The sequence below is a fragment of the Ptychodera flava genome, assembly GCF_041260155.1.
Source record: "Ptychodera flava strain L36383 chromosome 23 unlocalized genomic scaffold, AS_Pfla_20210202 Scaffold_23__1_contigs__length_28996876_pilon, whole genome shotgun sequence".
Lineage (NCBI taxonomy): Eukaryota > Metazoa > Hemichordata > Enteropneusta > Ptychoderidae > Ptychodera > Ptychodera flava.
This window is the reverse complement of record NW_027248277.1, coordinates 28,716,292-28,733,694: the sequence shown is the minus strand read 5'-3', so window position 1 is coordinate 28,733,694 and position 17,403 is coordinate 28,716,292. Positions and strand designations below refer to the sequence as shown.

Genomic DNA, 17,403 nt, shown 5'->3' with positions numbered 1-17,403 from the left:
ATATTCAATTCGTTATGTCACTCATTATCGGGATCGCTCTAATCAGAACCTTCCGCGGATATGAACCCTTCCCTGGATCGAATGCTGACATAATATTGCATTATATTTACGCTTGTGTAGACGGCATCGAGATGTCGTAGCAGTCCCAACAGTTAGGTTTCACAGTTAATATTCTGTGTACATCTTACAGCTAATCCCTTCCTGGACACCCCTCAAGTTTATTTAGTCATCGGTCACTGTGTACATTGTGCTCTGAGAGGAAAAATCGCTCCCGAAATTCGCCCTTTTAGCCTTATTTTAACAGCTGACACTGATTTCAATGAGTGAAAATACTGTTTTGGCTAAAACGTTGATAGCACTATCTAGTTTTGGTGTTTTATCTGTTGAGTAAATTGTTTATGGCCATTCATAATGGAAAAACCGAACCAATTTACTAAATCGCCCTTTTCTCAGTTCGGCCTTTTGTCACTTTTCAGCACGCTCAAAAGAGTTTAACTCGAGAACACGTGAACGGAAGTCCACAAGATTTTCACAGATGTTTGTCAATAAGTTGTCAATAAAACAATGTCTCAGTTTTTAAATGTAGGTCTTTAGAGTCGAGTTATCGCTGCTTAATTAGACGGCATTGTGAGTCTAATCGGTTGATAAACTTTGATTCAGCACTCTGAAAAACTAAGGCTTTTGTCAAAAATCTCAGACACGTTTTGTAGCCAGTATTCTGAAGTGCAATTACTCGATGGTACCTAGACAATAGCCCCCTTCCGCTCTGACTTAATTTTTACGTCAGTTTACCTACTTTACCTACCCATTAATTTTCTTGATCAAACAGAAAAATTCACAGAAGTAGCTTTCAGGTGATATATTATACTTGGTTAGACATACCGAACTTGATGGCAAACTTCGCGTTTCAAAAGAGGTCATCGCGAAGGCGGAAAGCTACCTAAGTAATAAAGATACTACAAAGTGTGCCTCATGTCTGGACTAAATTCGCTTAACTTACAGAGTGTGGCCACCAAAAAAATATCCTAGCGTGAACACTGGTAAGGTTATCCCAATTATTAAAAAACAAATGTGTCAATGGTCGGCATGTATACCCGTACAAATTAGCAAACAATGGAAGTGCACCATAATAACTTTCTGCTTGAGGAGTTACATTTACCTTTGTGAGAGCTTCTAGGTTTGCCTTAGCTCCAATGAGAATGTCTGCAACATCTTTATGGCCATTTGAGGCAGCATAGTGCAGTGGAGTTAAACCATCCTGAAGAGTGAATAAAAGATATAAATAATATATACCCATTGAAAAGATCACTGGCACTATTGGTAGGTCTAACGGACAAAAAATTCACAAGTAAATTATCTAGCATAAATTGTATATATGACTATATAGGAGTCACTAGTACAGAAATAACTTAGCGAGAATTAAATTTTCTCAAAATCAGCTGGCGAGAACTGTATTTTCTTGCTCAGCATCTTCGAGAAACTGAATTCTCGCAATCAAGCAGCGAGAAATTTGTTTTTCTCCCTCTGCATCTGCGAGAAATTGTATTCTTCTGTGTAAGCATTTCACAGAAATTTCACAACTTCTGGCAGATGCAGAGCGAGAAATCATAGTTCTTGCTGATTGATTGCGAGAATTTAATTTCTCGCAGATGCATGCGAGAAAGCACAGTTCTCGCAGCATGATCGCGAGAAAGTATGTATTCTCGCTTACTTCTCGCAATACATCGACAAAGTGTGCATTCTCGCAAATTTCTTGCAAATTTCTGTACTAGTGAGTTTTCTGAACTCTTAATAAATTGTAATCTTACTTGAGTATGTACAATCCCCTTGGTAATCAATGGTATTTCATAGTAAAGATACTCTTGCTTTCATATATGGTCATATTACTTTAGTTTGGCTTGTGTTACACTTAGCTTGTAGCAATCTTGTAACTTTTCAAAAAACCATTTCATTGCTGTTTTTACTTTAGTGGTTGAGGGGGGAGAATGGGAGTATACAGATATGTTTAATCTTCTTAGCAAAAAGTCAGTGTGTGTACGTTGGTTGTGTATAAACTGTGCTCATTTGAATGATGAGAAAATGACGTTAAACCATGGTCATTGTAACATTTCAATCAACATTATTCATCATCAATATTTGTAGGCTCTTTGCTTTCTGAATAATATTATCAGAGCCAAACAAAAATAATTCAAATTGTTTTAATAAAATATTAAAAAAGTAATGAAGCATAAGAAGGCAATGTCAAAATTTCGAAAATATTATTTAGCATTTTATGGAACTCTTAGAAAGCACTCCTCATAGCTCTGCCTACTATTTAGTCCCCATAAGACACCGTTTGGGGGGACTTATAGTTTGGTCATGTCCGTGCGTGTGTGCGTGCATGCGTGAGTCCGTTCAGGCAGATATCTCAGAGATGCCTGGAGCGATTTCATTCAAATTTGGTACAAGGATTACTCCTTATGTGAAAGAGATGCATGGTGATTAGGTTTGTGATCTGATCAAATATAGCTGTGTGACTGCCTTTACATTGTTTGAAGACAAACTCTGAAAGATAGTTAACAATCCATTAACATAACTGATCACCGAGGCTACTGATCTGTGAAATTAAAGCTATCTTACATGTATATGGAATGTTTGCTTTAAAGTTATGATTCTGTCTTCCTTTTAAAACTTCCCCAATGCTATTTAAATTTCAAAAGCTCTTTTGTTAATAGTGGAAAAATTTGAAAATTGCATTCATGATTTCTTGAAACTTTACTAGATATCTAACATTTTAGGGTGCCAAAATCTTGTAAGGATGGTATGTGCCAATGAACTAATACTTACCTGTGGCGTGTACCATGGACAGTGCTTATATGCTATTAAATGTCTGATCAACGTGCATATGACACTAGTACTTACCTGCTGAGTGTACCATTGACAATTCCTAATGACTACTTTATAGTGTAAGCAGTGATTTCTTCAAGATACACAACTGATTGGTTTAAGTAATAAAGCTACTACCAAGTGTGACTCTTTATGTCATGTCTTCCTATATTCAATTTTTAATTTGATTTATGTGGCTAATAAACTTTGGTTGTGGCTAAAAATTTCTGGACTAAATTTGCCACAACCATGGAGTGTGGCCACCAAAAAAATCCTACCATGAACACAGGAAAGGTTATCCAAATTATTAAAAAAAGTGCTATAGTTTGGCATGTATACCAGTACAAATTGGCAAACAATGGCAGTGCACCATTATCACTTTCTGCTTAAGGAGTTACACTTACCTTTGAGAGAGCTTCTATATTAGCCTTAGCACCAATGAGAATCTCTGCAACATCTTTATGGCCATTTGAGGCAGCATATTGCAGTGGAGTAAAACCATTCTGAAGAAAGAATTAAAGATATAAATAATATATATCCTTTGAAAAGATCACTGGTACTATCGGTAGGTCCGATGAAAAAAGATCACAAGTACATTATCAAGAATATGACTATATAGGAGTCTTTTTGAACTGTTAATAAATTGAAATGTTACTTGAGTACGCACAATCCCCTTGTGCAATCAATGATATCGATTGTAAAGATTCTCTGAATAATATATGGTCATATTACTTTAGTTTGGCTTGTATTGCACTGTGCTAGTAGCAAACGTGTAACCGTTCAAAAAACCATTCCATTGCTGTTTTTACCATAGTGGTGGTGGTTGGGGGAAGCTGACAGTATACCGGTATGTTTTATCTTCTTAACAAAAGTCAGTTTATATATGTGGGTTGTGTACAATCTGTGCTCTTTTGAATGATGAGAAAATGAAGTTCAGCTATGGTTTTTGTAACGTTACCATCAACATTATTCATTACCAATGTTAGATGGTACTTTGCTTTCTGAATAATATTATTAGAGCCAAACAAAAATAGTTCGAATGCTTTTACTAAACTATCAAAAAAGTAATGAAGCATAAATATGCAATGTTAAATTTTGAAAATATTATTTAGCATTTTTGGAACTCTTAGAAAGCACTCCTCATAGCTATGCCTACTTTTTAGTCCCCATAAGACACCGTTTGGGGGCGACTTATAGGTTTGGTCATGTCTGTGTGTACGTGTGTGCATGCGTGCGTCCGTTCAGGCAGATATCCCAGATATGCCTGGAGCGATTTCATTCAAACTTGGTACAAGGATTAATCATTATGTTACAGATGCATGTTGATTTGTTTTGTGATCTGATCAAAATTAATTGTATGACTGCCTTTACTTTTTTTGAAGACAAACTCTGAAAGAAGTTTAACAAACCATTAACGCAACTGATCACTGAGGCTACTGATCTGTGAAATGAAAGGTATCTTATGCGGATCATTTGCTTCAAAGTTATGGTTCTGTCTTCCTTTAACACTTCCCAAGTGCTATTTAATTTCAAACGTTCTTTGGTGAATAGTGGAAACGTTTGGAAATTGCATTCATGATTTCTTTAAACTTTACTAGATATCTAACATTTTAGGGGTGCCAAAATCTTGTAAGGATGGTTAAGAATATGCCCAAGTTGTTGATCAAAATTCTACTAAGGCTGGAATGGAGAATTGTAAAACAGTTGATGGTCTCCAACAAAGATATGGGTGTTGATAGTTCTACAGGTATCTGTTTTGGTAACTGACAGTGATATTTACCCAAATGTGTGTAAATTAGTAGTTATTTATTTGACCAGTCCATGTACTGTTGATTGTGAAAGGGGATTCTCACAATACAATTTAGATAAAAGAAGCTAAAGAATCTTGCTGAGAACATCATCTGTTAGTAGACTGTGGAAAAGAAATATAGAGGGACCCCCTATTTCTGATTTCAGTTTCCAAGAGTCATTTGCCAAATGGACCCACCGAAGAGAGAGATGAAATCTGAGCATATTGCCTGAAAATCAGCAAAGGGAAAGTGTTAACACAATGCAATCTGTCATTCATTTGATCTAGCAAGGCCTCAGTGCTCTGCAACAAACTTTGAAAGAAACAGAAGTTGACTCTGATTTATTGTGAGACAGTAAACAGCATGTGCCAATGAACTAATGCTTATCTACGGTGTGTACCATGGACAGTATTTATATGTTATTAAATGCCTGAACTCAATGTGCGCATGACACTAGTAATTAAGTGCTAGTGTACCATTGGCAATTCCTATAACTACTTTATAGTGTAAGTAGTGGTTTGTTCAAGCTATATAACTATTTGGTTTAAGGTAGCTTTCCACATTTACCGGGGTATTTTATGTCGAAACAAGAATTTTTTTTTCCTTAAAAGTATTCCTGTAATATTGATCTTTGAGTGTAAAGAATATCGTGGTTTGAAAGTTTCTGTTTCTGGCTGAAGTTTTGCAATAAAAACTTACAAGAGCAACAGATGCACGTTTTTGCGTTTAGAGACTACCGCTAAGTCTTGATTGAGAAGGGATTAACTTAAGTGGCAGTGCCACCGAATTGTCGCATGCACTCATAGGGTGGCCGCTACAAAAAGATGTCAACTTCTGAGTATCAGCGACACAACGAGATCAGACGTACGATGTGACATTTATGACGATTTTATTTCAAGTTAGTACAAATAGCAGCTATATCGAGTGTTACAATCTACAGCATGAATAATGGCAGGACCTGTAAGCATTCTCAAATAAAAGTGATTTAATGTCATGGTCAAGTTTGCTTGTCAGATATCGCCCGCCCATTGACCTTTTGTGACCTGGAAGGACCTTGTTTCAATGATCATTGGGGCAGACAGTAGTTTTGATCAGAATCCTAAGACTACACTGGGCAGCATAATCCTAGTCAGACGAGTCGATTCGGTAAGCCATGTATTGAAGTTGCTTTTCCACATACTGAATGTTTTATTTGAGACACTTTTGCGCGTTTTAGAAAAAATCCGGAGCAGTTGTTGGAGAAGCTCCGGCCGTCCCGTGTACATACATGGTACGTTTCACTGGAGGCCACATAGTGCTGGCGAATACATGAATACCGCGGCGTACCCGTACATGTTTATGGTCCAAGGCAGAGACAGAAACAACATCGTGAAAGAAATAAATCGAAAAAGGGGTCATCAAAAGTCCAAAACAACCACATCGATCAGTGCCCATGAGTGTAAAAGATAGCTTAAGAATGTCAGATAAAGGATCCTACTGCAGCAAAACTTTAACGCCGATGACCGATGATTTATCGTCCGATGAGAGCATTTGTAAATATACCGATGACACAGTTTTGGGACAGCCCTCGACGAGAACAGCGACTCTGATAACATGACGTTTATGTCTTAATCTACAAGTTTTCTCAAATTCTCTCCCTTGACTTTGTTGGCGCTGAATGGCATTTGGCTATGTCAGCCAAAATGACTAGAGAAACGATCTTCAACTCAGAAATGTTGTAAAGAGCGAAGGCAAACTATTGTCTTAGAAACACTCGGAGTTGAGTAGTAAGTGTTAATCTGTATTTAAGGCGCGTGAAGTTTGAAAAAAAATAGCAGCTGACTGAATCACAGCAATGAACATGGAGGTATTTTTTACCTTCATGATCACAAATATACCAATCTTTATCTACATATGAATGCAGGTTCTTTTAGCTGTGGTGTCAAACGATATTCAATTCGTTATGTCACTCATTATCGCTCAATTAGAACCTTCCGCGGATATGAACCCTTCCCTGGATCGAATGCTGACATAATATTGCATTATATTTACTCTTGTGTAGACGGCATCGAGATGTCGTAGCAGTCCCAACAGTTAGGTTTCACAGTTAATATTCTGTGTACATCTTACAGCTAATCCCTTCCTGGACACCCTCAAGTTTATTTAGTCATCGGTCACTGTGTACATTGTGCTCTGAGAGGAAAAATCGCTCCCGAAATTCGCCCTTTTAGCCTTATTTTAACAGCTGACACTGATTTCAATGAGTGAAATACTGTTTTGGCTAAAACGTTGATAGCACTATCTAGTTTTGGTGTTTTATCTGTTGAGTAAATTGTTTATGGCCATTCATAATGGAAAAACCGAACCAATTTACTAAATCGCCCTTTTCTCAGTTCGGCCTTTTGTCACTTTTCAGCACGCTCAAAAGAGTTTAACTCGAGAACACGTGAACGGAAGTCCACAAGATTTTCACAGATGTTTGTCAAAGTTGTCAATAAAACAATGTCTCAGTTTTTAAATGTAGGTCTTTAGAGTCGAGTTATCGCTGCTTAATTAGACGGCATTGTGAGTCTAATCGGTTGATAAACTTTGATTCAGCACTCTGAAAAAACTAAGGCTTTTGTCAAAAATCTCAGACACGGTTTTGTAGCCAGTATTCTGAAGTGCAATTACTCGATGGTACCTAGACAATAGCCCCCTTCCGCTCTGACTTAATTTTTACGTCAGTTTACCTACTTTACCTACCCATTAATTTTCTTGATCAAACAGAAAAATTCACAGAAGTAGCTTTCAGGTGATATATTATACTTGGTTAGACATACCGAACTTGATGGCAAACTTCGCGTTTCAAAAGAGGTCATCGCGAAGGCGGAAAGCTACCTAAGTAATAAAGATACTACAAAGTGTGCCTCATGTCTGGACTAAATTCGCTTAACTTACAGAGTGTGGCCACCAAAAAAATATCCTAGCGTGAACACTGGTAAGGTTATCCCAATTATTAAAAAACAAATGTGTCATGGTCGGCATGTATACCCGTACAAATTAGCAAAAATGGAAGTGCACCATAATAACTTTCTGCTTGAGGAGTTACATTTACCTTTGTGAGAGCTTCTAGGTTTGCCTTAGCTCCAATGAGAATGTCTGCAACATCTTTATGGCCATTTGAGGCAGCATAGTGCAGTGGAGTCAAACCATCCTGAAGAGTGAATAAAAGATATAAATAATATATATCCTTTGAAAAGATCACTGGCACTATTGGTAGGTCTAACGGACAAAAAATTCACAAGTAAATTATCTAGCATAAATTGTATATATGACTATATAGGAGTCACTAGTACAGAAATAACTTAGCGAGAATTAAATTTTCTCAAAATCAGCTGGCGAGAACTGTATTTTCTTGCTCAGCATCTTCGAGAAACTGAATTCTCGCAATCAAGCAGCGAGAAATTTGTTTTCTCCCTCTGCATCTGCGAGAAATTGTATTCTTCTGTGTAAGCATTTCACAGAAATTTCACAATTTCTGGCAGATGCAGAGCGAGAAATCATAGTTCTTGCTGATTGATTGCGAGAATTTAATTTCTCGCAGATGCATGCGAGAAAGCACAGTTCTCGCAGCATGATCGCGAGAAAGTATGTATTCTCGCTTACTTCTCGCAATACATCGACAAAGTGTGCATTTCTCGCAAATTCTGTACTAGTGAGTTTTCTGAACTCTTAATAAATTGTAATCTTACTTGAGTATGTACAATCCCCTTGGTAATCAATGGTATTCATAGTAAAGATACTCTTGCTTTCATATATGGTCATATTACTTTAGTTTGGCTTGTGTTACACTTAGCTTGTAGCAATCTTGTAACTTTTCAAAAAACCATTTCATTGCTGTTTTTACTTTAGTGGTTGAGGGGGGGAGAATGGGAGTATACAGATATGTTTAATCTTCTTAGCAAAAAGTCAGTGTGTGTACGTTGGTTGTGTATAAACTGTGCTCATTTGAATGATGAGAAAATGACGTTAAACCATGGTCATTGTAACATTTCAATCAACATTATTCATCATCAATATTTGTAGGCTCTTTGCTTTCTGAATAATATTATCAGAGCCAAACAAAAATATTCAAATGGTTTTAATAAAATATTAAAAAAGTAATGAAGCATAAGAAGGCAATGTTACAATTTCGAAAATATTATTTAGCATTTTTTGGACCTCTTAGAAAGCACTCCTCATAGCTCTGCCTACTTTTTAGTCCCCATAAGACACCGTTTGGGGGGACTTATAGGTTTGGTCATGTCCGTGCGTGTGTGCGTGCATGCGTGAGTCCGTTCAGGCAGATATCTCAGAGATGCCTGGAGCGATTTCATTCAAATTTGGTACAAGGATTACTCCTTATGTGAAAGAGATGCATGGTGATTAGGTTTGTGATCTGATCAAATATAGCTGTGTGACTGCCTTTACATTGTTTGAAGACAAACTCTGAAAGATAGTTAACAATCCATTAACATAACTGATCACCGAGGCTACTGATCTGTGAAATTAAAGCTATCTTATATGGAATGTTTGCTTTAAAGTTATGATTCTGTCTTCCTTTAAAACTTCCCAAATGCTATTTAAATTTCAAAAGCTCTTTTGTTAATAGTGGAAAAATTTGAAAATTGCATTCATGATTTCTTGAAACTTTACTAGATATCTAACATTTTAGGGTGCCAAAATCTTGTAAGGATGGTATGTGCCAATGAACTAATACTTACCTGTGGCGTGTACCATGGACAGTGCTTATATGCTATTAAATGCCTGATCAATGTGCGTATGACACTAGTACTTACCTGCTGAGTGTACCATTGACAATTCCTAATGACTACTTTATAGTGTAAGCAGTGATTTCTTCAAGATACACAACTGATTGGTTTAAGTAATAAAGCTACTACCAAGTGTGACTCTTTATGTCATGTCTTCCTATATTCAATTTTTAATTTGATTTATGGGCTAATAAACTTTGGTTGTGGCTAAAAATTTCTGGACTAAATTTGCCACAACCATGGAGTGTGGCCACCAAAAAAAATCCTACCATGAACACAGGAAAGGTTATCCAAATTATTAAAAAAAGTGCTATAGTTTGGCATGTATACCAGTACAAATTGGCAAACAATGGCAGTGCACCATTATCACTTTCTGCTTAAGGAGTTACACTTACCTTTGAGAGAGCTTCTATATTAGCCTTAGCACCAATGAGAATCTCTGCAACATCTTTATGGCCATTTGAGGCAGCATATTGCAGTGGAGTAAAACCATTCTGAAGAAAGAATTAAAGATATAAATAATATATATCCTTTGAAAAGATCACTGGTACTATCGGTAGGTCCGATGAAAAAAGATCACAAGTACATTATCAAGAATATGACTATATAGGAGTCTTTTTGAACTGTTAATAAATTGAAATGTTACTTGAGTACGCACAATCCCCTTGTGCAATCAATGATATCGATTGTAAAGATTCTCTGAATAATATATGGTCATATTACTTTAGTTTGGCTTGTATTGCACTGTGCTAGTAGCAAACGTGTAACCGTTCAAAAAACCATTCCATTGCTGTTTTTACCATAGTGGTGGTGGTTGGGGGAAGCTGACAGTATACCGGTATGTTTTATCTTCTTAACAAAAAGTCAGTTTATATATGTGGGTTGTGTACAATCTGTGCTCTTTTGAATGATGAGAAAATGAAGTTCAGCTATGGTTTTTGTAACGTTACCATCAACATTATTCATTACCAATGTTAGATGGTACTTTGCTTTCTGAATAATATTATTAGAGCCAAACAAAAATAGTTCGAATGCTTTTACTAAACTATCAAAAAAAGTAATGAAGCATAAATATGCAATGTTAAAATTTTGAAAATATTATTTAGCATTTTTGGAACTCTTAGAAAGCACTCCTCATAGCTATGCCTACTTTTTAGTCCCCATAAGACACCGTTTGGGGCGACTTATAGGTTTGGTCATGTCTGTGTGTACGTGTGTGCATGCGTGCGTCCGTTCAGGCAGATATCCCAGATATGCCTGGAGCGATTTCATTCAAACTTGGTACAAGGATTAATCATTATGTTATACAGATGCATGTTGATTTGTTTTGTGATCTGATCAAAATTAATTGTATGACTGCCTTTACTTTTTTTGAAGACAAACTCTGAAAGAAGTTTAACAAACCATTAACGCAACTGATCACTGAGGCTACTGATCTGTGAAATGAAATGTATCTTATGCGGATCATTTGCTTCAAAGTTATGGTTCTGTCTTCCTTTAACACTTCCCAAGTGCTATTTAAATTTCAAACGTTCTTTGGTGAATAGTGGAAACGTTTGGAAATTGCATTCACGATTTCTTTAAACTTTACTAGATATCTAACATTTTAGGGGTGCCAAAATCTTGTAAGGATGGTTAAGAATATGCCCAAGTTGTTGATCAAAATTCTACTGAGGCTGGAATGGTGAATTGTATAACAGTTGATGGTCTCCAACAAAAATATGGGTGTTGATAGTTCTACAGGTATCTGTTTTGGTAACTGACAGTGATATTTACCCAAATGTGTGTAAATTAGTAGTTATTTATTTGACCAGTCCATGTACTGTTGATTGTGAAAGGGGATTCTCACAATACAATTTAGATAAAAGAAGCTAAAGAATCTTGCTGAGAACATCATCTGTTAGTAGACTGTGGAAAAGAAATATAGAGGGACCCCCTATTTCTGATTTCAGTTTCCAAGAGTCATTTGCCAAATGGACCCACCGAAGAGAGAGATGAAATCTGAGCATATTGCCTGAAAATCAGCAAAGGGAAAGTGTTAACACAATGCAATCTGTCATTCATTTGATCTAGCAAGGCCTCAGTGCTCTGCAACAAACTTTGAAAGAAACAGAAGTTGACTCTGATTTATTGTGAGACAGTAAACAGCATGTGCCAATGAACTAATGCTTATCTACGGTGTGTACCATGGACAGTATTTATATGTTATTAAATGCCTGAACTCAATGTGCGCATGACACTAGTAATTAAGTGCTGAGTGTACCATTGGCAATTCCTATAACTACTTTATAGTGTAAGTAGTGGTTTGTTCAAGTTATATAACTATTTGGTTTAAGGTAGCTTTCCACATTTACGGGGTATTTTATGTCGAAACAAGAATTTTTTTTTCCTTAAAAGTATTCCTGTAATATTGATCTTTGAGTGTAAAGAATATCGTGGTTTGAAAGTTTCTGTTTCTGGCTGAAGTTTTGCAATAAAAACTTACAAGAGCAACAGATGCACGTTTTTGCGTTTAGAGACTACCGCTAAGTCTTGATTGAGAAGGGATTAACCTAAGTGGCAGTGCCACCGAATTGTCGCATGCACTCATAGGGTGGCCGCTACAAAAAGATGTCAACTTCTGAGTATCAGCGACACAACGAGATCAGACGTACGATGTGACATTTATGACGATTTTATTTCAAGTTAGTACAAATAGCAGCATATATCGAGTGTTACAATCTACAGCATGAATAATGGCAGGACCTGTAAGCATTCTCAAATAAAAGTGATTTAATGTCATGGTCAAGTTTGCTTGTCAGATATCGCCCGCCCATTGACCTTTTGTGACCTGGAAGGACCTTGTTTCAATGATCATTGGGGCAGACAGTAGTTTTGATCAGAATCCTAAGACTACACTGGGCAGCATAATCCTAGTCAGACGAGTCGATTCGGTAAGCCATGTATTTGAAGTTGCTTTTCCACATACTGAATGTTTTATTTGAGACACTTTTGCGCGTTTTAGAAAGAATCCGGAGCAGTTGTTGGAGAAGCTCCGGCCGTCCCGTGTACATACATGGTACGTTTCACTGGAGGCCACATAGTGCTGGCGAATACATGAATACCGCGGCGTACCCGTACATGTTTATGGTCCAAGGCAGAGACAGAAACAACATCGTGAAAGAAATAAATCGAAAAAGGGGTCATCAAAAGTCCAAAACAACCACATCGATCAGTGCCCATGAGTGTAAAAGATAGCTTAGAATGTCAGATAAAGGATCCTACTGCAGCAAAACTTTAACGCCGATGACCGATGATTTATCGTCCGATGAGAGCATTTGTAAATATACCGATGACACAGTTTTGGGACAGCCCTCGACGAGAACAGCGACTCTGATAACATGACGTTTATGTCTTAATCTACAAGTTTTCTCAAATTCTCTCCCTTGACTTTGTTGGCGCTGAATGGCATTTGGCTATGTCAGCCAAAATGACTAGAGAAACGATCTTCAACTCAGAAATGTTGTAAAGAGCGAAGGCAAACTATTGTCTTAGAAACACTCGGAGTTGAGTAGTAAGTGTTAATCTGTATTTAAGGCGCGTGAAGTTTGAAAAAAAATAGCAGCTGACTGAATCACAGCAATGAACATGGAGGTATTTTTTACCTTCATGATCACAAATATACCAATCTTTATCTACATATGAATGCAGGTTCTTTTAGCTGTGGTGTCAAACGATATTCAATTCGTTATGTCACTCATTATCGCTCAATTAGAACCTTCCGCGGATATGAACCCTTCCCTGGATCGAATGCTGACATAATATTGCATTATATTTACTCTTGTGTAGACGGCATCGAGATGTCGTAGCAGTCCCAACAGTTAGGTTTCACAGTTAATATTCTGTGTACATCTTACAGCTAATCCCTTCCTGGACACCCCTCAAGTTTATTTAGTCATCGGTCACTGTGTACATTGTGCTCTGAGAGGAAAAATCGCTCCCGAAATTCGCCCTTTTAGCCTTATTTTAACAGCTGACACTGATTTCAATGAGTGAAAATACTGTTTTGGCTAAAACGTTGATAGCACTATCTAGTTTTTGGTGTTTTATCTGTTGAGTAAATTGTTTATGGCCATTCATAATGGAAAAACCGAACCAATTTACTAAATCGCCCTTTTCTCAGTTCGGCCTTTTGTCACTTTTCAGCACGCTCAAAAGAGTTTAACTCGAGAACACGTGAACGGAAGTCCACAAGATTTTCACAGATGTTTGTCAAAGTTGTCAATAAAACAATGTCTCAGTTTTTAAATGTAGGTCTTTAGAGTCGAGTTATCGCTGCTTAATTAGACGGCATTGTGAGTCTAATCGGTTGATAAACTTTGATTCAGCACTCTGAAAAAACTAAGGCTTTTGTCAAAAATCTCAGACACGGTTTTGTAGCCAGTATTCTGAAGTGCAATTACTCGATGGTACCTAGACAATAGCCCCCTTCCGCTCTGACTTAATTTTTACGTCAGTTTACCTACTTTACCTACCCATTAATTTTCTTGATCAAACAGAAAAATTCACAGAAGTAGCTTTCAGGTGATATATTATACTTGGTTAGACATACCGAACTTGATGGCAAACTTCGCGTTTCAAAAGAGGTCATCGCGAAGGCGGAAAGCTACCTAAGTAATAAAGATACTACAAAGTGTGCCTCATGTCTGGACTAAATTCGCTTAACTTACAGAGTGTGGCCACCAAAAAATATCCTAGCGTGAACACTGGTAAGGTTATCCCAATTATTAAAAAACCAAATGTGTCAATGGTCGGCATGTATACCCGTACAAATTAGCAAACAATGGAAGTGCACCATAATAACTTTCTGCTTGAGGAGTTACATTTACCTTTGTGAGAGCTTCTAGGTTTGCCTTAGCTCCAATGAGAATGTCTGCAACATCTTTATGGCCATTTGAGGCAGCATAGTGCAGTGGAGTCAAACCATCCTGAAGAGTGAATAAAGATATAAATAATATATATCCTTTGAAAAGATCACTGGCACTATTGGTAGGTCTAACGGACAAAAAATTCACAAGTAAATTATCTAGCATAAATTGTATATATGACTATATAGGAGTCACTAGTACAGAAATAACTTAGCGAGAATTAAATTTTCTCAAAATCAGCTGGCGAGAACTGTATTTTCTTGCTCAGCATCTTCGAGAAACTGAATTCTCGCAATCAAGCAGCGAGAAATTTGTTTTCTCCCTCTGCATCTGCGAGAAATTGTATTCTTCTGTGTAAGCATTTCACAGAAATTTCACAATTTCTGGCAGATGCAGAGCGAGAAATCATAGTTCTTGCTGATTGATTGCGAGAATTTAATTTCTCGCAGATGCATGCGAGAAAGCACAGTTCTCGCAGCATGATCGCGAGAAAGTATGTATTCTCGCTTACTTCTCGCAATACATCGACAAAGTGTGCATTTCTCGCAAATTTCTGTACTAGTGAGTTTTCTGAACTCTTAATAAATTGTAATCTACTTGAGTATGTACAATCCCCTTGGTAATCAATGGTATTCATAGTAAAGATACTCTTGCTTTCATATATGGTCATATTACTTTAGTTTGGCTTGTGTTACACTTAGCTTGTAGCAATCTTGTAACTTTTCAAAAAACCATTTCATTGCTGTTTTTACTTTAGTGGTTGAGGGGGGGAGAATGGGAGTATACAGATATGTTTAATCTTCTTAGCAAAAAGTCAGTGTGTGTACGTTGGTTGTGTATAAACTGTGCTCATTTGAATGATGAGAAAATGACGTTAAACCATGGTCATTGTAACATTTCAATCAACATTATTCATCATCAATATTTGTAGGCTCTTTGCTTTCTGAATAATATTATCAGAGCCAAACAAAAATAATTCAAATGGTTTTAATAAAATATTAAAAAAGTAATGAAGCATAAGAAGGCAATGTTACAATTTCGAAAATATTATTTAGCATTTTTTGGACCTCTTAGAAAGCACTCCTCATAGCTCTGCCTACTTTTTAGTCCCCATAAGACACCGTTTGGGGGGACTTATAGGTTTGGTCATGTCCGTGCGTGTGTGCGTGCATGCGTGAGTCCGTTCAGGCAGATATCTCAGAGATGCCTGGAGCGATTTCATTCAAATTTGGTACAAGGATTACTCCTTATGTGAAAGAGATGCATGGTGATTAGGTTTGTGATCTGATCAAATATAGCTGTGTGACTGCCTTTACATTGTTTGAAGACAAACTCTGAAAGATAGTTAACAATCCATTAACATAACTGATCACCGAGGCTACTGATCTGTGAAATTAAAGCTATCTTATATGGAATGTTTGCTTTAAAGTTATGATTCTGTCTTCCTTTTAAAATTCCCAAATGCTATTTAAATTTCAAAAGCTCTTTTGTTAATAGTGGAAAAATTTGAAAATTGCATTCATGATTTCTTGAAACTTTACTAGATATCTAACATTTTAGGGGTGCCAAAATCTTGTAAGGATGGTATGTGCCAATGAACTAATACTTACCTGTGGCGTGTACCATGGACAGTGCTTATATGCTATTAAATGCCTGATCAATGTGCGTATGACACTAGTACTTACCTGCTGAGTGTACCATTGACAATTCCTAATGACTACTTTATAGTGTAAGCAGTGATTTCTTCAAGATACACAACTGATTGGTTTAAGTAATAAAGCTACTACCAAGTGTGACTCTTTATGTCATGTCTTCCTATATTCAATTTTTAATTTGATTTATGTGGCTAATAAACTTTGGTTGTGGCTAAAAATTTCTGGACTAAATTTGCCACAACCATGGAGTGTGGCCACCAAAAAAAATCCTACCATGAACACAGGAAAGGTTATCCAAATTATTAAAAAAAGTGCTATAGTTTGGCATGTATACCAGTACAAATTGGCAAACAATGGCAGTGCACCATTATCACTTTCTGCTTAAGGAGTTACACTTACCTTTGAGAGAGCTTCTATATTAGCCTTAGCACCAATGAGAATCTCTGCAACATCTTTATGGCCATTTGAGGCAGCATATTGCAGTGGAGTAAAACCATTCTGAAGAAAGAATTAAAGATATAAATAATATATATCCTTTGAAAAGATCACTGGTACTATCGGTAGGTCCGATGAAAAAAGATCACAAGTACATTATCAAGAATATGACTATATAGGAGTCTTTTTGAACTGTTAATAAATTGAAATGTTACTTGAGTACGCACAATCCCCTTGTGCAATCAATGATATCGATTGTAAAGATTCTCTGAATAATATATGGTCATATTACTTTAGTTTGGCTTGTATTGCACTGTGCTAGTAGCAAACGTGTAACCGTTCAAAAAACCATTCCATTGCTGTTTTTACCATAGTGGTGGTGGTTGGGGGAAGCTGACAGTATACCGGTATGTTTTATCTTCTTAACAAAAAGTCAGTTTATATATGTGGGTTGTGTACAATCTGTGCTCTTTTGAATGATGAGAAAATGAAGTTCAGCTATGGTTTTTGTAACGTTACCATCAACATTATTCATTACCAATGTTAGATGGTACTTTGCTTTCTGAATAATATTATTAGAGCCAAACAAAAATAGTTCGAATGCTTTTACTAAACTATCAAAAAAAGTAATGAAGCATAATATGCAATGTTAAAATTTTGAAAATATTATTTAGCATTTTTGGAACTCTTAGAAAGCACTCCTCATAGCTATGCCTGCTTTTTAGTCCCCATAAGACACCGTTTGGGGCGACTTATAGGTTTGGTCATGTCTGTGTGTACGTGTGTGCATGCGTGCGTCCGTTCAGGCAGATATCCCAGATATGCCTGGAGCGATTTCATTCAAACTTGGTACAAGGATTAATCATTATGTTATACAGATGCATGTTGATTTGTTTTGTGATCTGATCAAAATTAATGTATGACTGCCTTTACTTTTTTTGAAGACAAACTCTGAAAGAAGTTTAACAAACCATTAACG

General features: G+C 36.7%; 2 protein-coding genes across 2 annotated transcripts in view; one reads left to right on the top strand and one right to left on the bottom strand.

The window, feature by feature from the left end:
• LOC139123893 (ubiquitin-conjugating enzyme E2 Z-like) overlaps positions 1-17,403 on the top strand; it is a 446,060-nt gene that overhangs the window by 136,977 nt on the left and 291,680 nt on the right. The window lies entirely within an intron of this gene.
• LOC139124300 (ankyrin repeat, PH and SEC7 domain containing protein secG-like) overlaps positions 1-17,403 on the bottom strand; it is a 61,798-nt gene that overhangs the window by 25,386 nt on the left and 19,009 nt on the right. The window contains exons 5-10 of the mRNA XM_070690440.1: positions 16,389-16,487; positions 14,296-14,394; positions 9,823-9,921; positions 7,732-7,830; positions 3,270-3,368; positions 1,160-1,258 (exon numbers count right to left, since the gene is read on the bottom strand). Of these exons, the coding sequence (XP_070546541.1) occupies positions 1,160-1,258; positions 3,270-3,368; positions 7,732-7,830; positions 9,823-9,921; positions 14,296-14,394; positions 16,389-16,487 (594 nt within the window). The remainder of the gene's footprint in view (positions 1-1,159; positions 1,259-3,269; positions 3,369-7,731; positions 7,831-9,822; positions 9,922-14,295; positions 14,395-16,388; positions 16,488-17,403) is intronic.